Genomic DNA, 23,449 nt, shown 5'->3' on the forward strand with positions numbered 1-23,449 from the left:
CTTCCCACACTCTTGCAATATTCTAAACAATGTTTCTAAACTCTAAACGCTCTAAACGAGCACAGAATGTCATGAACTCAGCTCTCCATCATGTCTGCACTGTGCACCCTTGGCCACGCCTACTTCTCCGCAGCAGAACAGAAATCACAGAGGAGGAGCTGCAGGAGGAAGTTTCTCCTGCTGTTTCGGCTGCACAAAGGCACAGCAGGTGCTATATAATTTAAAATAATTTAATTTAAATATAAATTCCATGCTGATCGTGCGGCTCATCCATCAATCAGCCAATTGTGTGTCATGTCCAATCTTAATTTGAAAAACCGCGATAGAGCGAGTCCTCAAAAAACGAAGTACGAATTAGCGAGGGACAACTGTAGCTTAAAAAATCCCAAAAAAGTAGATGTTTTGAAAAAGGTTTGTTAAATGTTGGTTTATTTACTGAAAACAAAAGGTAGTTACGCTGTAAACCGCACGGTGAGGAGAACTGACACGTTTTTGTTACGTGTTAAACATCCGCAAATACAGCAAACTCTAAACACCTTCCATCTGAGGAGGCAGGCATTTTGTTGATGAGAGTAAAAAGCAGGTTGTGTTTACTTTCAGGATAGATCTGTGGAAGAAAAGAGCCAGCAACTGGACCAGGTCGTAGTGGACGTAACCATCCTTCTTCTCCACGCCGATAATATTGGGCGGGTGATATGGTTTGTTCTTGTTGATCTTGTCCTGGTTGAAGGGGAAGAAGCCAAACTGGAAGAAGTACTTGATGACAATGGTGACCTGAAAAAAAAAAAGGATTCATGATCTAAAATCTTTCAGCTGACCCTGAAAAGAACAATAAATCAATGTCAATTTCTTGTCTTTATCCTCAAATTTGTGCATTTTAACAGATCATTAAAACAAACTGCACTGCTGTCATAGATTGGACCGTACAGTTTAAAAATATTATTTTAAATGACGTCCTGTGCATGGCAGTACCTCCGTATAGATGATGGCTGTCATCCAGTAGCGCTTACTGGGTCGCGGCACGGACAGCATGGCCCAGAGGAAGATGGTGATGGGGAGAACCAGAGTAACACAGGAGGCAGACACCATGTGGTTGATGATGATGACCAGGTAACAAACAAACTCTGAGTGAGCCACCAGCATGTTGTAGAGGGCGTAGCAGAACTGTAGGATCAGAGGCTGGCATTGGTAGAAGTTATCGGACTGCTCCAGCTCCTCGTCGTAGAACATCCTGAGCAGAAACGTGGGTTCAGAAATACGCATGCAAACTTGTATGCATATAAATCTGATGTTAGGGTGAATAAGCACACATGTGGACAGAGTCTTGCGTTGTAGAGCTTCGGGGATTCATTTAGATGGATTTCAGGGGTTTGGACTTACTTGTTGAGCAGAAGTTCGCTGGCGGTCAGCTCCGTGGTCATGGAGGGCAGCATGATGTCGGACCTGCTGTCTGAGCGGCTGTCGGACGTCATGATCATACGCCTCTTCCTATCGGTGTCGCTGTCGTCATCGCTGACTTCCAGACGGTCGAAGCTGACTGCCTTGCTGTAGCTGGGGGGCACCTCGGCGTCAGATGTTTTGGAGGCGTCTGTATCAGGAGTGTAGAGCAGACCAGCCGATCCTTCAGTCGGCAGAAAGTCCTGCTGCTCGCCGTTGTCGCTCTCCGTGATGAAGTCATTCTCCGGAGCAGAGGGTGCAGATTCTGCCTCCTCTAGCCTTGAAGAGGGACCTTCGTCTGGACTCAAGGACTCACTGGGAGTCCCCTCTTTTTCATGATCTTCTGGCGCCTCCTCTCCTTGCAGTGCCTCCTCGCCTTGTCCCTCCTGAGGCTCCTTATCCACCTCCTCATAGTCTCTCTCCCTGGGTGCTCCGTCACTCCATGGCTTCTCCTCGACCTCCTGACTCTCCTCGAACTGCCTTGGTTCCACTTGCTGCTTGTCTTCTCCTTGGTCCTGCTCGTCCTCCACCTCTTCGATGGTGTCTGTGGTGCCTTGTCTGGAGTAGAGTACGACGCACTGAGTTGTTTCACTTAACGAGAAAACCAGAGAATATTCTGAATTATCTTCAAATACTTCCACTAAAATGTACTTTTTTTTGTTTCCTCTGGTATCTGATGCTGCGCAGATGGAAGGATTTTTATTGAAAACATTTTTTACATTTGGACATTTGTTATGATGCGTAACCATGACAACAAGTTATTTTTTTTTACAACCAGGAGATGCTGATTAATATCTAAAAAGTTCAAATAATATCTCAACTACAGCCCCAAATCTCAAATGAGTTGAAAAGGAGGTGCCGTAGATGCATTTCCGTCTCCCTGCCAGATGTGCTCGAGTGCCTGACCACTGAGATCCTAGAACTGGCAGGAAATGCGGCTTGTGACAGCAGAAGGGCCAGGATTATCCCCCGGCACCTGCAGCCAGCTGTCCACAGCGATGAGGAGCTCAGCAGGCTGCTGCGAGGAGTTCTGCCCAGCATTCGGGCGGTCCTGCAGCCTGGAGGAACCGAGAGTCCAGCCGAGTCTGGGTGGACGGATCGGACGGCATCTGCGGCCATTTTCTTCGGATCTACTGTGGGACAGACCTTTACAAGAGATCGTTCCTGCCTACAGCCATCAGCATTGATAACACCTCTTAATGAAATGAGGATAACGAGTTACAACATTTAATTTCTCTTTGGGATTAATAAAGTATTTTTTTATTGAATTGAACTGAAGTGATAATTTACCCAGATAAAATATGTTACCTGGGAGCACAGCATCAAAATATCAAATATTAACTCATAGAAAAAAGTAAATTCAATCCAAACAATTGAACAGTCTGGAGACGATCCATGACGAGTTTTGTAGCAATCAAAAAACAAAAAACGAAGCAGAAAGACTAAAATGCTAAAATAATAATTTAGACCAAGTCAGAGTGCATGAAGTCATGTTATCAATGGGTCCTGAAATTTTTTTTACTATTGGACAAAAATGTTATAAACGGTAAAAAGTCCACTTCTTCTAAACCTCTCCTTGTTCGCCATGTTTCCCACTCACCCACTGGCACACATTCGTACAGTGCTGTTTCTATTTTCTATTTCTACGCACAACACTTTGTTTCCTCTCTCTCATACGCCATATTAACAGGCAGCTGTTTAGCTTCTAGACCAGGGACACTTCAGCATGCAGAAGGAGCTGGGGATCAAACCCCCAACACTTTGACTGGACAACGACCTCCCAATAGAGCATTTTTGTCATAAGCCACGCCCACTTTTGCATATCATTTTGGGGGTTGGGCTTCCTTCTGACCACTTGTTAACTTCAAGAGCAAAAATATTCATCGGACCCCTGCAAAGCTGAGGTCCAGTTACATTGAACTTTTATGGATTCGTCCTTAAAACTTAAATGATTGTTTTGAGAAATTGTGGCGAACATCCTCTGCAACTGTTAATAGGTTTTTTTTTTGTCACAAAATATAATTTGTCATACTTTTTAACACTAAATATTAAGAACAGTATAGTTTCCTAACTTAAATTTCACCATAACTTCAGGTAAAAATCCATATAAAATAAAATAATGACAAAAAAAGCCCAGCATACCATTGTCATAAAAGTTTAGCTAGCTTGAGTGTTTCTATATTTTTTTATTTTATTCTTAAAGCCATGCTGCCAGAATGCCACATTTTAAGGATTCTGGCAAAAAAAAAAAAAAATACCTTAAGCACCAGAAGAAGTTTAAGACACTCCAGGAGAAGGTTGAACTTCTGGATTTGCTTCAGGAACTAAAAAGCCACAGTACTGCACAGATGTACATTTTTCATTCCATCGCCCGAGGAGCTGTAAATCCTCTGCTTTGCTGTGAGAAATTATTTTTATTAGGACACCTTTATCATACTGCACAGCTAATTTATCATTATCATCAAATATTTTAATAAATAAATCATTACTGTATTTATCTTACTTATACCAAACAAAATAACAGTGCATAAATAAATGTGTTTAGGATCATATTTTAAGAGTTTCAACTATTAAAACAGGCTTAATAGGCCTTTTTAAATTTGACAGTTCCTGGGTGCTCTTTGAACATAACCCATACAAATTTCTATCAGTTGACTTGACTCAACCTTGTTAGATTTATCTACCTGGATTATTGAGCATGTGTCACGACATACGTCTGCTATGGTCTTTTAGGTCGAGGAGTCAGAGAGAACAGAGAACCGAGTCATGAGATGCAAAGATATTGTGAGTGAAAGAGGGGTGGTGATGAGTGATGGGGAGGCCAGGCACCTGGACATGAAGCTGCTGCCGCTGTCCACTGATGAGCTGGACATGTCCATGCTGTACATCTTTCTCAGTTTGGGCCGGGCGCGCTCGCTGGTTTTGGGAATGTTCTCTGGCATTGAGTCCATGTCTTCCAGAGTGGACTGGCGAGAAAACAACGTGGTGGCCTCAGTGCAGACGCTGACGGGGTGAGAATGACAGATGAGGTAATCGGAGGATGAGATGAGACAAACACAACACAACTTATGGAATAAAACCCACTGTGAGGCAAGAAGGTGAAAAAATGAAATGATGATAGTTAAAGGATGCCAAGTCAAAAAGAAAATGTTTCCTCACTTGCTATGCAGAAATTTTAAGTTTTAATGGCAGATGAAGCAAAGATTTCTCACAAAACATGAACTAAGTTTGTCAAATAGGTTCCTGTTTATGAAGATTACAAGGTTTAACACAAAATCTAAGACATCCAAGTTCCCAAACTCACCATCTCTAGAGCAGAATGTGAATTTAAAAAAATACAAAAGAAGAAAGCAGGAAGTAAAATACACAGAATGATAAAAAAAAATAGGTTTCAGTCAAATCTCAACAGATATAAAACAATTTAAAAATGGAAGAAATAAAGTATTTTGTGTTTGTTTCATTGATTTGGAATAAACTGCTGTTACGTTTTTGTTTAAGTCCAAAATGGATCCAGTGTTTGTTTCATTTGTCACCATATTTAATGTTTTAACTGCATTGTTTAAGCTGTCTACAGCATTAACCTTTTATTTTATTTTGTATTTTAGTATCAAATCAAAAACTTCCCATAAGATACATCCAGTGTTTCTCATTCGGTAGAAATAATTTTTTAGTAATATTAGTCATTATGAGGAAATTAATGTAGCGGCTAAAACAAAATAAAAAATAAGCATGATAATTTTAATGGCTGCTTTAGGAAATAATCTGTATATTATTTTCAAGCACAGTCACGACACTGCATGTGGTCCGAAAAGTAATTTGCGTGAACTTTATTGTGGTAATTACACAAATAAAGAATATGTATTGGCTATATCAATAAATGTGCAGATATATTTCATACACATTTTATAAACATAATTTATTTATTTATTTTTGTTGCACTAATAACCTGTGTGTACCTGGACATGCTGTCTCTGGAGGCCGTGGAGTCCTGGCTCTCCATCCGATACCCTCCTCGTCTCTTCCGGACCGTTGTGGAGCCTGAGGCCGACTCGTCGTCGCTGAGCTGATCCATGCTGGCCTGCCTGGAGATGTTCAGCCTCATGGCCTTCTGATAGTACACGTGGATGCTCTCTCTGGACGGGACGTTGCCCTGGAAGGAGGCGAAGGCTTCACTTGTAAATGATGCTCATGTATTTTATATAATTCACGTTTAAGGGCTTGCGTACCTTTTTGACCTCACGTGTCAGCATGCAGCGCTCGATACGAAGCACCGTAGAGATGTCGATGTACTCCCTGCACATGTCGTTCATCCAGTTGGTGAAGCTCTCCACCGTTGTCTGGAAGAGCACCCAGGTGAACTTTATGATGTTGAACACACGCTTGATGATGTTGTCTGCAACGCAACGCAGAAGAGTGTGTCATTTGAAAAGCACGTTCATTCATCTTTTATCTTTCCCTTGGGTTGTGTCGCGGGGGGCAGCAGCTTGAGCAGGGAGGCCCAGACATCTTTTCCTGTCCTCTTGGGAGGACTCCAAGGCATTCCAAGGCCAGCTGAGAGACGTAGTCTCTCCAGGATCCCCGGGGTCTCCTCCCAGTTGGACATGGCCAGAAAACCTCCCTAGGGAGGCATCAAGGGGGCATCCTTACAGATGCCTGAACCACCTCAACAGGCTCCTCTCGATGAGGACGCAGTGGCTCTACTCCAACTCTGTCCCAGTTAACTGAACGTCTTACCTGTAATGGAGAGTCCAGCTACCCTGCAAAAAAAACCATTTTGACTGCCTGTATCTGAGACCTAATTTCTTTTGGCCATGAGACAAAGTTTCTGACCATAGGTGAGGGCATGAAATTAAACAGAGAGCTTCACCTTGCAGCTCAGCTCCCTCCACCGTGACAGATCTGTACAGAGTATTCAATATCTGCACCGATTCGTCTGTCAATCTCACACCTCTTTCTTCTCTCACTTATGAACAAAACCCAGAGATACTTGAACTCCTCCTCTTGAAGCAGCACATCACTTCCACTCTGGAGAGAGCAATCCACCCATTTCCAACTGAGGACCATGACCTGAGCTGAAGATCACGGGATGATGACGCCAACAGGACCACATCCTCGGCATACAGCAGATGCAGAATCCCCTTCTGCCCCCTGGCTTCACCGAAATCCATAAACGTTATGCTCAGAATCTGTGACATCAAGCAGCCCTTGTGGAGTCCAACTGCCACCCTGTAAGGGTCCGACTTACTGCTGCAATGCAAACCAAACTCTTGCACTGTTTGTATACGGAATGAAAGACAATGGACCCCCAATCCTGTGCTCAAGGAGCGCCTCCCACAGTGAACCCTTGAGAAACACAGTCCAATGCTTTCTCCAAGTCCATAAATTGCATGTAGTCCAGTTGGACAAAGTCCCATGCCATCAGACATATCTGCCATGTGATTATTGCGTTATAAAATGCTGTGACTGATGAGTAGAAACCCACCTGGTCCAGCTGTTTTTTTGTTCTCCTCGCCCTTTTCTTGCCCATCAGACAAATCTCCCACCTCTATCGCCACATGACCTGCTGAAGCAAAGTAAAAGCACGCTTTAGGGTTACAGGGCAGCATTAAAGTAATGATTTCACTGAATATATTCACCCAGTATACTGAATTATAGTGAATATGAAAACAAGAATGTGTTTAAAAAAAAAGGTGGCAACATATTTCTGCAACCTTTAATAATCACACAATAATAAAAAATGAACTTTTATACACTAATAATGCAACTAAAGTACCTTTATTTGAGCAAAAGCCCTCTATTCTGCACCGATACGTTTTATGAAATGACTCAAAGCAGCTTACCATCTTTCTTGCTTTTCCTGTTTCTCACTCTTTTGGTGTATTTCTTCCAAAATTTGCGTTTGTCTTTGGCTCGTGCCTTCAGAGCAGCTTTGGGATCTGTGATCCAAGCCTGGTACAGAAACTGGAGAACAGAGAAGAGCAGCTTGGTTTCAGTGAAACGCTGTGAGACGGAGGCACCGAGAAGGAGAGACATCAAACACAACAAAAATATACACAAACGCTCTGGTCTTGTATGTTTAACAGTAAATAAACCATTAGAGCTTTTCAAACAGAACCTTTAAATTATGCTCTATTTGAGGAAACATCCATCCATCCATCCATCCATCCATCCATCCATCCATCCATAATTTTTAAACATCGGGAAACATTTCTGTCAGTGCCAGTCAAATATGACTTTGACGCACATTCATCTGAAGATAAGAACATTTTTATAACAACGCTTTTCAACTGGCAGCCCAGGGGCCACATCTGGCCTACAGGTGAGCTCAGACCGGCCCATCATTTAAAATAAAGCAAGATTTTAAATTGTAAGTTAAATCTGAGTAATGACAGTAACTGCCGGATGTCCAGCCTTTGAGCTGCTGGCTTTCTGTGGTCCCCTGAGCAAAGCATGTAAAATTTTAGAACACATTACATAATGTGATGATAATCTGTGTTTTTATTCCAGCCCGTTTCAAAACTTGATTTAACCATGAAGTATAAAAATGAGACGACGCCTGCTTTGAGACTGGAAAATACCTCTAAGAATGTTGTCAGGTATGGTTCAGCACATGCACATTTTAATAAAATATGGTTGAATATGAGGTAGCACGGTGGTGCAGTAATCAGCAAGAAGGTCACAGGTTTGCTCTTAGGCCTTTTTGGGTGACATTTACATGTTCTTCATGTACTCATGTGGTTTTTCTGAGTGCAAATGTTTCCTCTCACAAAGAGCCTGCATGTTAGGCTGATTGGTAACTCTAAATTGTCCCTAGGTGTGAGTGAGAAAGTGAATGGTTGTTTGTCTCGTTTGTCTCTATGTGTCCCTGTGATGGACAGGAGACCTGTCCAGGGTGTCCTCGCCTCTCACACAGTGATAGATGGAGATAGACACCTGCTATCAGACCCGTAAAAAAAGTGGGTAAATTAAATGGATGGATGGACTGATGTTTATACACAAGTCTAATAGAGGTCGACATGTCCAGCCATAAACCGTTAATTATTCTGAACATCAGTATAAAATTAATTATATTAATTCACCAGAGCAGCAGACAAGAAATGATCACAAAGAGTTAAACGTTTCTAAACTTAAAGCTCATGCAAACGCACAACAAACAATACAGCACAAAAGCTTTTTTTTTTTTCAGCTCACATTTGATTTGTTGGGTCAAATCAGTGTTTTTGTGTAGATAAGTCAAATGTACAAGAAATATGAGCTGAAAAAAGTTAGTTAACTGTTATTAGTTAATTGTTTCCCAAGCTGGCCGACGATCAGACAGGAAGCAGGCGGTGTCAGGTGAGTTTGGCGAGTACCTTTCCTGCCTTGACTACATACTGCAGCACAGTTTTAGGAAGCCTAATGACAGACTTGGGTAAAGCCAGAACAGCAGAGACAAACTTTCCGATTGCTCGCTGAAGATGAGGAGAACAAAGAGGGAGAAGGGTTAGCGGAGAAAGATTTTAGTCTTAATTGTGTTAGCAGACAGTAAAAAATATCATTAAATAAAACACAGTTTATGAACGATCTCAGCTGCAGGAAGTAAAAATCCTAAACTTATGGAAGGAAGAATCGACAGAAAACGTCCCGAATCCCCAAGAAATAATCCACCTGAAACGCAGACTTCTTAGGTGGCTCCTCGTCTTTTTTCTCCTCCTCCTCTTCTTCTTCCTCGCTATCAGTTTCAAATAAATAATAGTCTCCACTTCTAACCACTGAGGGGGAAGCAGATAAAATGTTAGATGAACCAAATCAGACCTTTATAAAAGAAGCAAGGACCAACGATGTACAAAAAAACAACCCACTTACCCTTAAATTCTATATAAATAATCTGAATTTATTTATATTTAATTGTGATTAATAAGACACTTAAAAGATGAAGCAGAGCACTTTGAAAGATGTCAGTATGTTGTGTTTTTAAATGAGTGTCTGTGATTTCAGTAGGAAATGTCATCTTCAAGCTACTCAAAGTGACCGTTTCTACAGAGCTGAGTGTCAGAAGCAACAGGATAGACAAGGCTGACTTTATGTCCTTGAACAGAACCGCAGTGGGCAGGAAATGAGGGAGGATGCTGGGAAATGGAGATGAAACATCGAATGACAAAGTGATAAAATAATTTGTAAAATGTCGTGTGGGGGCGGACCGTGGCATGAGACATGAGTCCAAACCAAACAGGCAGGGATTGTGAAAACACGGGAAAATTTAGACGTATTTTTAAGTTTAAAGACATTTTTTTTATATATATTTATTCATGTTTAATGATTTTTTTTTCTTCTTTTAAGCCTGTTTGGTTATCATGTCTACAGGCAAAGAATGAACAAACCTTTCCTTTACTCCAGTACTGAGGATAAAGGCGGTTCGGTTTCATGTCTTTGCTGGAAAATGTTAGAGCGATTCTATACTGCGGGCTTTTTAGGCAAGAAATATTAAACAACGTGGAGCTCAAACCTCCAGCCGTTAGTCATTTTCTTCATTTTGTTGCGTCTATTTAAGGCAAACCTGCTCTGGTTTTAATATTAAACCTAACGTCTTCATGCGTTTAAACTACGAGACGTTCAGGCAACGAGAGCCCCTTAAATAGAGACAGAAAAGGATTAAAGGCTGCAGGAAGCAGAACAACGTGGTGCCTTCAGAGCCCAGAGGCAGTATGGGAATCCTCAGCGTTCTGGTCAAGGACAAAAGGGCCAATGACAGTGGAGGAAGAGAAATATATAGGATTTGGGGGGTCAACCTACTGGAAGCATGGTCAACCCACGGCCTCCACCACTGCTTTTTTTTGGTCTTGGCTTTCGCTCGCTGTGCCCCTAAAATTTCACAAATACATCAGTGCAACATTTTATTTAAAAAATAAAATAATTTCCAGCTCCTCTTAAACATAATTACACAACATGAGCATGACTGACAGTCACGTCCACCATCTTTGAGCAACATGAATGAAGTCTTATCGCTGTCTCCTGCGGGCTTTTTCATACCGTCATCGTCCTCCTCGTCCTCGATGGGACGCACGGCTGGCTGCCCGTCCACAGACTCCTGCGCCAGGCTCAGCATCTTCTCCTTGCCCCTCTTGAACTTCTGCTGCCTCACCTTAATGCGGTCCATCCTGATTAGATCAAAGAGACAATGAAGAGACTACGAAAACACTTGGACGAGGAAATAAGAGGATGTTACATTACACCCGGGCGCTCATTAGCGAGGGTGAGTGGATATTATCGGAGCTCATGAGCAACTCCTGAGGAAGCCGTAAGTGGTGGAAACATACTGCTTTTATGCGGGATGATATACTAAGAGCCGTCTTCCAGGAAACAATAAAGACTGATCCAGGAGATGCTTTTAAAACCACAACAATCATGTTTACTTAATTATGGAGTGAGTTAAACCTGATGAGGTTTGTCTGAAACACCAAACTGGATGGAGCTTACTGTCAACAAACCCCAACAAAAAAGACAATAATGACGGTTTGATGCGTTTCCCCTACCATTATACAAGGAGGGCACCCCGCCCTGTCAACAGAACCGACCGCCCTGCCTACCGAACTGCCCCGCCCCCCTCCGGTCGACAACTGCCGGCATTGACGTAGCACTAAGCTAGCAGGGCGCAACACAGACGTGCTAGCTAGGGGTAATACTGGATACTGCTGTATTTTTTGTTTTTATCTTGTCAAAACAAAAACAAGAGACAACCGGAAATACCGCAGGAATATTTGAGGTGAATCTAAAAAAAATTGACTTTTTTTTTAAATGAGATTCCTGAAGTTTGTCATTTAAATCTAGCTCCAACTGGATCTTGAGATGCAGAAGAATCTCAGACTACCACTGGTATTTTCAGTTTCTTTCTTTCTGGGACAACCCATCTGAACACATCACATGAAAATGTCCACCTGTTTGAAGATTACCCAGCATGCCCTGCAGCTCACTCAGTCTCTTACTTTCAAGTACAACATGTAATATAAAATACATTACACTGTTTAACAATAAGCCACTGACTTTACTGTTGCTTTCATCGTGTAATGAACCCAGAATACAACTGCAGAGTTGAAGATCGTCACTGAAACCTAAATGTGATAATTCACCTTCATTTTTAGAGCAACTAGAATTTCAGTGTGGATTTTTTTAATTGAAGGCATCACAAATCTTCACATGGACAAAAAAAAAACCTGGCTTCAGGGCCTTCCCGAAGGCTCAGCGCTCTGTGTTTTGGTCCCACCCATCCAACAACATTATAATTGGTTCATTTTCCTGACAGCTATTAAACAAACTCATCCTGGAGAGTCTCTGACTCAGCTCTGCCTTCTCTCCTGACAGTGAAGTCCTAACCAATAGGAAAGCTCCTTCAAGCATTTTTCTGCCCGGCGACAAAGATGTAAAAGAATCCGATTGGTTAACTGGATTTTCATGAATTAAAAAGTTTCTTGCTCAACTGCAAAGTAGTGCACAGAAACAAAGAGAAATTAGCAAAAATTAAGAAAAGCTGAATTTAAAGTATATATTTTATATAAGATAAATGTTAAATAAAAATTTTAATGTAATGTTTTGTATGTGCTGAATTCTCAGGCCTTCTGTGAGGGCGTGGAAGGCCCTGTTCTTTTTTCATTGGAACAGAGCCTTATGAAAAGGTAAATAAATGATCCAACTTAAACAGATAGCATTTTTTTTTTGTTTTACTACAAATATTCAGATATGAGCTGAAGAAATTCAGGAGAAACCAGTTGACATAATTCAGTGAATGTGGTTAATGAGCCTGCCGGGAAATTTAAAAAAACTTTAATTACAAAGACCTGTTTGTCTAACCTCGTGTGACGCACGTTGTCTGGAGGTGTCCACAGATACACAAGACGTTCTTCCTACTTGCCAAGTGCTGCATTTGTGGACTCTGAGCACTGAGAGGTCACTTTTACACATCCAGGGAAAAAAGCTCAAACGTTTGGCTGATCGACAGTTTAACATCACAAAGCGTGGATTTATATTTCCAGGATGGAGTTCCAATCTTTAAAATTATGTTTTAACTTAAGTCCAGTTCGCTGCAGAAATATTTCAAGCTACGTGTGTTGAAACAAATCTAATTTAAGTTTATTACTGTGTCAAATCAAGTGTTGTAAACACGCGGTAACCACAGACACCACACAAAGTTTAGGAGGCTCACTGTCTCTTCAGTTGCTCCACAGATTTACTCTCCTCCTCCAGTCGAGCTTTCACCGCCTTCACGATGGTGGCCTGGAAAAGCTCCGCTCCTCTGAAACACACGAATGAGTAAAACATAAGGCTAAAACACTGTTTGGTTTATTCCTCTTTTTATCAATCTTTAACAGCTTTAAAAAAAACATAATAAAAATGTACTGTTAATATTTAATAAGTGGTTTTGCTTTAGGACAAACTAAATCTTAGAAGTCTGAATGCTAACAGCCTTCATCACCAGACATTTTTTCAAATTAAACTAATCTATCAAATGTTAAAAGTAATGTTCAAACAAAAAAAGGTGTTATTTCAGAAAAGTATTTTTTGGCTACTAACTTAACTGTCGATTTTATTTCTAAACAAGTTTTTACAGTATGAGTTGTATTAAAACCAAAGTCAACAAAATATTGTGCATAAAAAAGGTGTAAAACACAAAAATAAATGAATAAAACAGACTTCAAAAGTTATAAATTATTCCAAATAAAATGCACAAAGATGGTTCTTTAAAAGTTCCTTGAACGAGCTCAAACTCTGGGAAATTATGCAATCAATTAAGAGCAGTGTTGAAAAAAAAAAAAAGCAATCACCGCTACTTTGGATTTTGACAACTCTACTTTTGACGGGGTCTTTTCTTACACCTACATGCAGCTACACACCAATAAGGAAGGTGACATTTCAAGTTATCCAGCTCAACAAAACAAACTGTACAGTAGTCCCTCTCTTATCGCAGGGGTTACGTTCCAGACACCCCCACGATAGGTGAAAATCCACAAAGTAGGGATGTTAAATTTATTTTAGTGCTTATATATATTTTAAGGCTTTATAAACTCTTCCCACTCTCTTGCAATGTTCTTAACTCTCTAAACGCTCTAAAAGAGCACAGAGAAAGAGAGCAGACAGACTGATGCTACGGTTACTGAGCCAATCGGGGGCAGGTTGGCCATCGGGAGCACCGGGACATTTCCCAGTTCGGGTCGGCTCGGTTTAGATTAAGGCTCGGTTCGGGTCGCGCTTGATTATTTTAAATAAGCAATCCATGCCGCTCACTCTGAGTCTTAACTGGAGTTAGTAGAAGAGATCATCTCTCTCCAGTTTTAGCTTCTCTCTCCATTGGGTTCCTGTCAAGTCCAGAATTTAACTCAAAATCTTACTTCTAACCTACAAAGCCCTCAACAACCTAGCTCCACCTTATATTTGAGATCTTATTGTTCCATATTTTTCTAACAGAGCACTTCGCTCTCAGACTGCAGGTTTACTCGTTGTTCCTAGAGTTTCCAAAAGCAAAACGGGAGGAAGCTCTTTCAGTTATCAGGCTCCTCTCTTGTGGAACCAACTTCCAGTTTCTGTCCGTGAGGCTGACACATTGTCCAGTTTTAAGACTGGGATTAAGACTTTCCTTTTTGATAAATTCTTTAGTTAGTGTTGATTTATTATGCTGCCTTAAGCTTAGACTACTGGAGGACAAATTGACCTCATGTCCTTAAATGATTTGCTAAAATTGAATAGTTTTCATTTGATACTATTATATCTTAACATGTGATTCTTATATAAATAAACTGAATTGAATTGTATCCGCCTCACTGAAGCTTCCACAGCAGCAGACAGACCCCACCCCTCAGACGATCAATGAGCGGCCAGGCCACCGGGAAACAATGTGTGCAATCTTACATTGAAAACCCGCAAAAGAGTGAGTCAGTGAAAGGCAAAACTCCAAGTATCGAGGGATTACTGTGTATGGAGCCATGTCATCTTCTGACCTGGCGACTCCGTTTTCAAAAGGAACCTTTCTACATGTAGGCACATACCAAAATGGAAGTCAGTATCTCACTTATTTTTCAAGTGATCACGCTCACAACACAGATTAACAAACTGAGGGTATTTCTAATTCCCTTCCTCCTTCTGGGACGGGGGTCAATCAGCCATTTGTGAGGTTCCCGAGGCCGGTCGAGTACCTGGAGGCGAGGATCTGTGACGCCCTGATGTCCGCCACCACGTGGAGGAAGTAGTAGCTCATGAAGACTCGTCTCTGCAGCAGCAGGAAGGCGAAGCAGATGCTGTCCCAGATGATCCCTGCCTCGCCTTTGGGCAGCTCACAGATGTTCCCATCACCTGAAACACAAATACATTGAAATACGCAAACAGACGGAGCAGAAGCACGTTCATTTGTTCAGTCACTTCCCGTTCTTGTAAACAGAATAAGAAGAACGATAGACGTTTGGTAACTCTTGCCACATTTACAGGCCTTCCAGCTAATTTGAAAATCCAGTCCCTTGTCGGATTTTTCAGAAAATTAAACCTGAAAAACTACTAATGCGAAAGGCACAGTAAAACTAAATGAACGTGCACATACAATTTGAAGAGATAAAAACAGGAGACAAGAATAAAGAAAGGCATCAACCGCTCTATCTGCCACAAAAACTGGTGTTCATATGGACAGATTTGTTTTTGTTTAAGCCCTTTGTTCACCTCAGATTAAAAAGTTAATTAAAAAGTATGTGAACTTTTTTATCACCGTTGGTAAACTATGCCAAATCTGAGAACCTTTAAATGACGTGGAGAATAGTCCGAATAATGCTCTGTACCTCACTGGTTTTACAGTTGCCATTAACTTTCATTCTCGTTGGAGATCCTGTATCGCTGGCTTTTAAAATCGTTTTACCATCTACCTCTGCAACAAGGTCCTTCAATTGTTTAGGAACAAAAAAGAATAAAACTGTCCAAGTTTAATGAATTACACTTTTACTTCCTGTGTTCTGTAGAGTTTCCATTTCATTAGCTTTTGATCTAAACGTCCAGAGCTTCTTTGTTTATGACCGTGCACCATGAACCAATGTGCAGCTATGAAAATACCATCAACAAATCATTTTAAAGTTGTTAATTTAAAAAGATACGGTGGATTTCTCAGTAAGGACAATCTGAGCAAACGACCTGCGAGCGAAATGACAGTTTCAGCTTATTAGATGAGATTTCAGACCTAACTGTGTCTGAGGCTCAACTTTGTTACGTTGCAGACCCGACTCACCTTGATCATTCTGATTGGTGTCTAATTTGTAACCTTTGATGGTGCACGCCAGACTGAAGAACTGGATCAACCAGCACTGCTTCTTCATCAGGGAGGTGATGTAGCCACAAGCCAGGATCTACAAACAAGACTTCTTAATGAAACATCATGAGCAAAACTCTACAAATACTTTGTTAAAGTCCATGAAATGCCATGATTTGTAACGTCACAAAGTTGATGTGTAAACTCCATCCATCCATCCATCCATCCATTTTCTTTACCCGCTTATTCCATTTTGGGTCACGGGGGTCGCTGGTGCCCATGTCCAGCAATCACTGTGCGAGGGGCGGAGTACACCCTGGATGGGACGCAAGTCCATCACAGGGCCACATAGAGACAAACGAGACAAACAACCATTCACTCTCTCACTCACACCTAGGGACAATTTAGAGTTACCAATCAGCCTAACATGCATGTTTTTGGACTGTGGGAGGAAACCGGAGTACCCGGAGAAAACCCACGCATGCACGGAGAGAACATGCAAACTCCACCCAGAAAGGCCCCTGGACCGGGGTTTGAACCAGGGACCTGCTTGCTGAGAGGCAGCAGCTCTACCAGTTGCGCCACCGTGCTGCTATGTGTAAACTCTATTAATAATAAAGAAAATGCATCAATAATTAAAGCCCTATATTCTTTGAAATAAAGTCTACCACCCGCCACCTTCAATGCCACAGCTTTAGATTAGGATCATCTTGTGTTTATAATAAAAGAGAGTTGCAGCCGTTTCGGTCAAACCTTAAAAATAATGTGATGCACAAACTTGTGCAACACCTCACCTAACCTGATGGTGCTTAGTGAGTATGTTATGGCTGACTCTCAGTTACTACCACACCAAATTTAAACTCATTATTTGTCAACTTCACACAGACATTTTTGAGTTGGCTACTGTTGATTAGTTGTGGTGACCATCTTGAATTTGGCGGACTTCAAATGTTAATCAGTTGTAGAAGTACAGGCAAAGATTACTCTCTGAGAGTTTCCTTGACATTTGTGCAATGGTTAATTAGATATTTTTTCTAACAGACAAGCAGCGTTGACTCCAACTGTAAATGATAAAGTTTTAAGAAATGACGTTGCACTCCAAGTATTTGTTGGGGATGAGTTTCAGCTACTACCACATCGAGTTTTACCTGAGTATCTGTAAACTTGACAGAGCTATAGTCAGTTTTATGTTTACAACGGTCATGGGCTGTGTCGGCCATCTTGAACTGAGCTGAGACTAAAATCACTTGTAGATGTCCGTCTAGTGACGATTTTCTGAAAGATTCATTACAACATGTTTATGGGCTCATGAGATGTTTTGCTAACAGACAGAAAGATTCAATACTAATAGTTAATGGCAAAGTTTTAGACAGATCTTACACAACCAGTTAGTGCTCAGAGTACGTGTTGGGAATGACTCAGCTACTACCACCATAATCTAGCTCAATATCTGTTAAAATGACAGAGTTACAGTCATTTTTTGTTTAAGAGCTCTTTGCTGTGGCGGCCATATTGAATTGGGCTGACTCCAAAGGGTAATCAATTTTAGAAGCACACCAAATTATTATTTCCTATAATTTTTATTAAAATCCATAGAGTGATTTATGAGATATAACAGTGCAAACAAACGCACACATACACACAGTGGTAAAAACTTTATCTCCATTTTGCATTTGGCAACGGACGAAAATAACCAAAATGACCAATTTTTTAAAATTTCATTTTAGTGCACTGAGTTCCTGTTAAAGGTTCAGATAATAATCCAGTTTGAATAAAATTACACCATTACTCACAGACAAAATGTTCTTCATGGTGATTACGAAGATGTTGTACGCGATCAGGAAGTCCCAGTAGTGGAGGATCTTTTTGATTGGCTTCAGCAGCAGGTCGCCCCCAAAGAGCAGGAAGTAGAAGCAGGCCACGAGGTAACCCATGCAGAAGACGCTGATCCGCGTCGTCCCGGTGATGAAGATGATGGTGAGAACAAACCAGAACAGGTAGCTGAACATGATTACCTTCAGCATGTCCAGGTAGGATCTGAGGATGAAGGAAACTGTGTGAATGGAAAGTTTTTAAAGGAATATATAATTTTACATTGTGGAAAAGTACAGAAACACACAAAAAGGGTATGAGATCAGATCTGAGCTCGGGTTTTGGGTTTGCACTGCAAACTATTCTGATAAACAAAGACTGTGAAAGGCTGGGTCATTACAAGGGGGGTTAGTGACCATGCCTATCTTTACCTTATTTTAGTTTAGTGGATTCCATTGAGACTTGTTTTGTGATGGACCAGGTAGCAGTGTAGAGAGTGAACCTGACTGATGACAGCACATCTAAACACTGACTGTAGCACCTAGCAAGATGGTGGCCACAAATCTCCCCTAGAGCCATCAGTGGCTATTGACCTTTTTACAGTTTCTAATACAGCAAATTAGATGTCATGCCCCAAATACATTTATAGCTATTCAAGGTCAGTGTTCAACTCTATTGTTTTGGTCTTTACACCTGGTTTACTACTGACTTTTATAAAGAAACATGTTTATAAATGACTTTATTTGATCATTTGCGTTGTGATAGCAAATGTTCTACACATGCAATGTTGACCAGGTGTCGGAACGACTGAACGCAGCTGAAAAAGGTAGATTTAAACACTGTTTAGACTAAGTGCATTTCAACAAACAGGAAGTAGGCATGAATATATCCAGAAGACAATGCATAAAAATACTGACTGTGAACATGCACATTAGTATCTGTATAAAGGTTGATTCAAGTGTTATTTCTAAGTGCAGCTGTGTTTTAATCTTCTTTTCAACAGTCATCCAGTTCTACAGATGAGTGGAAATCTGTGAATAAAACCCCAAACAGCTGAAAGCCACAAAACTAGGAAGTATTTAATGATAAGGGAATAAAAATTCCCTAGAAGGCTAAAAGGTTGCAAGCTTTGATGAGGAGCATAAAGTAGTGAGCAAGCAGGGTATTTTTACATAAAGGTCTGGTTCAGTCCATGGTGCTGGACACCAAGGATGCCACTGAGCCAGTGGCGGTTCTAGTATAAAGTGTGTACTATATGTTGTCATCATTATATGGAAACGTACAGTGATGAAATTAGTTCTCTGCATTTAACCCATCACACGTGAGACACAGCCAGGTGGAGCAGTGGGCAGCTATGTAAGCACCCAGGGGGCAGTTAGGGATTGGGTGTCTTTCTTGCTCAATGACACCAAAACCTGTGGGCATGGTGGGGAGTTGAACCTGCGACTTTCTGGTCCCAAGTCGGCTGCTCTACCTCTACCACATGTGGCAGGTGCCACTGGAAAAAATATCTTGCAAAACCCCCAGTTTCCACTCTATTTGTAGGATATTTAATATATAAATTACATTTGATACCAGTTGAAAGTCTAGGATCTCCTCAGAACATCAATCTCTAACCTAACCTGCTCATTTTGAATTTTCAAACATCTCAAGTGAATTGAAAACTGGTTTTATCTGCCTACAGGACCTACAAACTTCAGCAGAAACCTCTCAAACATTACAGTTGCGGCTAAATGGATTCTGACGTTCTACCCCTGGAGCAGCAGGTGACAGGTGAAGTATATCTGTTTCATTTTCAGATAAAAGCTACGGTAGATTCCTTCTGGAAACTCATGCCACACGTTTACCACCTTTAAAAAAAATATTTGGATCCGCCTCTGCATTCAGCCACTAATTAAAGACGAGAGTGCACGTTTACCGCCAGTAATATACGTTAAAACATTTTAGTTCTGCTGCTTTATGTTTAATCTGCTCATCAGTCATCTTCAGTGCATGACTTCCTGTCAGGGAACCGGTAAGAGTCTGATCAATGAATGTGAACCGGAGCGATAACCTGATGTTGTCGTTTAGGTCCTGTGAGTGTCGAACACGCTAAAATCATGTGAACGCATCCTGTTTCACTATATAAGAGACCATTTAAGTGATGTGAGGAGTGAAGCAGTCATTAACATGGATCTAACAGCTGCTCTGTTCAGAGTGAAGTAGCATCAGATCGGATCAGACCGACGGCGATGATGCGGGCCGGAACAGCTGAGTGAGTGTCCTTCTTCATCAGGGGGAGAAAATACCTTTTCCATACTTAAAAGCTATTTATTGAGTTAGAGTACAGGGCAAAAGCGTCTGAGTCTCAGCGTGACGGACAGAGTGTTTTCTGTGGATTATGGATTTCTCCCTCCCAACCCGTATCCGTAATTCGATCCTGGAGGGAAACGATGGAATAAGTGCAGCACTGCCGTGGCACGGACAGACGGGCTGAGCAGCTTTTCCTCTGCCTACAAGAGCTTGTTGATGGACACAGAGTGCGTTAATAAAAGACTTGTCCACTCTGCGCATCAAAACAGTGGAATGTGAAGAGCACATAATCAATGACTGTGGACAGGTCAGGATGCTCTCGCTCTCAGTTGAGCTCTGCCTTTTAAAAAACAAAAGAAATTCTCTGTTCGCCGTTTTTAATCTGCAAAGTAAGTATCAAGCTCTGGATCTGAAAACAAGAAAGTGTTCAGAATTTTAAATGATGTACACTGAAGATACTCAATAAGATTTTACTGAGCCACTGACAGGAGGTGGAGTCATCTGGCAGCTTTTCTTCTTACCGATAATCATCCATAATAAAAACATTTCTGAGTGTGTTTTTAGTAACAAACAGCCTTCTGTGGCTTCCAATGAGCTGCCCTTCTAGACGATAAGGGATGTGCAAACAGTCTGTGGCACGTCAGGTTTAGCTGCTTTCGTAAAGTACCCACAAAAGCAGCAATGTCGCAGAATTTGTTTTCCTCCCAGGTCTAAACATGTAGCAGACGGAACTAATGTTGCAACGCCTCGTTGCAGCCTGACCCTATAGGGATGCACAAAAAAACTAATCTATCTCTTGCTATATTTGTTATTTTGCTCTTTAAACAGAGTGTAAATTTGGAAAGTGGAGGGGCATGTTATTGCTAAAACCGTCACACATTTATTGTGTTGAAGCTCCAAGTCAACCCGGTTGAGGTGAGTTCTGGTCCTCACCTCGATGCTCGCTTCGTTTCTAAAAGCTCACAGAGGGACATGTTTACTAAAAAGTGTTTGGGCACCGCAGGCGCATGCACAGGCTGTTAGTCTCACTGTTTCTGCTGTTTTAGTTCTTAGAGTTAAAGAATATTAACATTGATGGGCGTACACCCAAGATCAAGAAAAGGTGTTTCGCCGGGGTGAGAGGTTGAATGTCAAGGAGCTTGACAAAAATAGTTTGAGAGTCATTGCACTGGACCGATTTGAATGGAACTCACAGAAAGTAATTTTTAGATTAACATCCACAATTCCTCAACTTTTGAAGTCAGCCCTAGTCAAGATGGTCGTCTCAACTAATCAATCTCAGACGACACAGAAGTGGCTGTTGAGTGCAAACAGATCTCACAAGATCTCATGAGATCACTCAGAACGTCATTTAAGAGGTTTAACCAAAAAGGTTGTAACTCTGGACCCTCTAAGGTTAGGTTATCTTAGTCTAAAACTCTGGGGTGAAGGGCTGTGGATGACATGCATTCCTTCATGGAATGCTAAGTCTTTACTTTAAGCTTGTGGGGCTTCCTGTCCCATTTCTGTCTTTGGTCACCAGAGGGTGCCATACTATCACACCTGCAAGCAATGTGTCCTGATGAGGCTCCAGGCATATATAAGGCACCTGATGACTTCCTTCAGATGCTGGAGCATTACCCTGTCTATGGTTTGTGCTCCTAGCCCTTTGTGAATCTCTAAGTCTTGTGATTACTTCACTTTTGCCTATGATCTTTCCAGTGAACCTCCTGGGACCTACCTGATTATTGGGACCTCCTAGTGAACCCCTGGAATCCTTACCTGTGCGTTCTTCAGCTGTTCTCCTCGCCCTCCAACCACACGCCCTCTTGAGTATACTGGATCTTCTCATGATTGTACAGGACTTTGGAACCAAACATCTTACCATCCATCTACTAGTAAGGAACCTGCACGTTCTGATTAACCCCCCTTTGCAGAACTCTGGACCTGACCCATCTCCTTGCTCCCCAGAATTCCTGTTATGTCCAGAATTATTTCTCACTGTAAATAAAGCACTGAATTGATAATTTTGTGTCTGAGTTGATCACCATCAGTTCTTTCCCTCTGGGTATACCATTCTTGTGACAAATCTAAACTTCCCTGGATGCTATGAGGTTTTGTCAGGCTTTATTACCATGAGGATTCTCAAGCCCTACAAAAAGCATGAAGCTCTTTGAGAAGTGTGAATTGTTGTCACCAGATCCTCAGTTTTTGCAGTTTTTATGTTCAGTTAGTAAAAATGCAATAAAAGTATTAAATCATCCATTATGTTTTGCTTCCAAGGATCCAGACTTAGTTCTTAAGCCTTTCTGAAGTTTCTCTTTCATCTTTGCCTCTTTTTCTCCCGTCACAATTTCAGTTCTGTTCTTCAGATGAAGTTTGTGCTTATGTTGGACATTTCATTTGGTTGATTGGACGTTACGTTGGACAAGAACTAGACAGAAAATGAGTGAAAACGCAGCCAAAGTCAAACTAAAAATACATTTTTTGTGAAGAGGATTTAAAGCTCAGATAGTTCAAGTAAATGTCTCATCAAAAAGTCAGAAACTTTTATACGCTCAGTGTCTGGATAAGTGGACCAGTATTCATTGGTAGAGCTGCTCACTGGAGAGTTTTAGTCGGTGAGGAATTTGACTAAACCAAGAAAACAGGTAGATCAGTGCCTTTTTTCTTAGGAAAAATCCTTCTGCACGCCACAGTACTTTAAAAGTTAATATCTGACTAATAAAACTGTTTCATACAGCTTTAAATATGTGCTGACACTACAAACTTTCAACCAAATAGCTTTAATAGCTCCAGTTGTTTGGAACACATTACAGATTGACTTTATTGTCGACCTCTGATATCATTAGGCATCAATTACGCCGTCTGCTTCACTTCCTTTCCATTTTAGCATGTTTCCCTCCACGCTAATGGTGGCCCAGCCATGCAAAGACACCAAAATGACCTCATGACAACACGTTCAGGTCAGTCTAATTAAAAAAAAGCCCATTTACATGTTGGAGATTGTTTTAAAGTGCGATGAGCTGCAGTGAAGCGTCTCCGTGAAGCATGAATTTAGATCATAACTGGACCACGCTTTGCTGCTGAGTGAATGACGTGTTGAGTAACCTGCAGTGGATGAAGTCAGGTACGGGGTTGTGAACGCTGAAGGACGCGGCGTCCAGGTCTCTGCAGATCTCCACGTTGTCGCCGGCCATGATACGGACCGCAGCCTTGTTCTCATCGTCAAATATCTGCCTCTGGAGTGAGGCGCACAGCAGCAACATGAAGTCGTCTGGAAGGAGAGGAGACACTTTGCAACTGAGAGGGGTGAACAAAATCAATTAGGTATATTCATAATGTCTCTTTCTCTTTATGCTCTCCTCACAAATTCAATCTGTGGTTTAAGAAAGTTTACTCATTGCAGTTGTCTGCAATAAAAAATAAATAGCACCCTTTTTAAACCCACAGCATGCACTTGGTATACATTTATTACTAGCTAATACCCTGATTTTGCATCTGAAGTGAGTGAATAACTAATAAAATTGGATCATGTAGTTAAAACTGTGTGACTGCAGAGAATCTTAAAGCCAGTAACATATCGGGTCAACCTAATGGACTCTCGACACCCATATCCAGTTTAAATGACGTTGGATGAGAGGCTAAAGCGCATGAAAAGTGTTATAACAACAAAAC

General features: G+C 41.3%; 1 protein-coding gene across 1 annotated transcript in view; it reads right to left on the bottom strand.

The window, feature by feature from the left end:
• LOC119415226 (piezo-type mechanosensitive ion channel component 2) overlaps positions 1–23,449 on the bottom strand; it is a 127,924-nt gene that overhangs the window by 15,521 nt on the left and 88,954 nt on the right. The window contains exons 25-41 of the mRNA XM_037682385.1: positions 22,883–23,048; positions 17,482–17,725; positions 15,668–15,785; positions 14,598–14,754; positions 12,614–12,703; positions 10,447–10,574; positions 10,210–10,278; positions 9,085–9,188; positions 8,790–8,888; positions 7,278–7,398; positions 6,920–7,000; positions 5,664–5,830; positions 5,394–5,587; positions 4,267–4,440; positions 1,381–2,028; positions 973–1,231; positions 595–774 (exon numbers count right to left, since the gene is read on the bottom strand). Coding sequence (XP_037538313.1) covers positions 595–774; positions 973–1,231; positions 1,381–2,028; positions 4,267–4,440; positions 5,394–5,587; positions 5,664–5,830; positions 6,920–7,000; positions 7,278–7,398; positions 8,790–8,888; positions 9,085–9,188; positions 10,210–10,278; positions 10,447–10,574; positions 12,614–12,703; positions 14,598–14,754; positions 15,668–15,785; positions 17,482–17,725; positions 22,883–23,048 — 2,999 coding nt within the window. The remainder of the gene's footprint in view (positions 1–594; positions 775–972; positions 1,232–1,380; positions 2,029–4,266; positions 4,441–5,393; positions 5,588–5,663; positions 5,831–6,919; positions 7,001–7,277; positions 7,399–8,789; positions 8,889–9,084; positions 9,189–10,209; positions 10,279–10,446; positions 10,575–12,613; positions 12,704–14,597; positions 14,755–15,667; positions 15,786–17,481; positions 17,726–22,882; positions 23,049–23,449) is intronic.

This window comes from Nematolebias whitei, chromosome 9 (assembly GCF_014905685.2).
Source record: "Nematolebias whitei isolate Nwh7 chromosome 9, NemWhi1, whole genome shotgun sequence".
In the NCBI taxonomy this organism is placed as follows: Eukaryota; Metazoa; Chordata; class Actinopteri; order Cyprinodontiformes; family Rivulidae; genus Nematolebias; species Nematolebias whitei.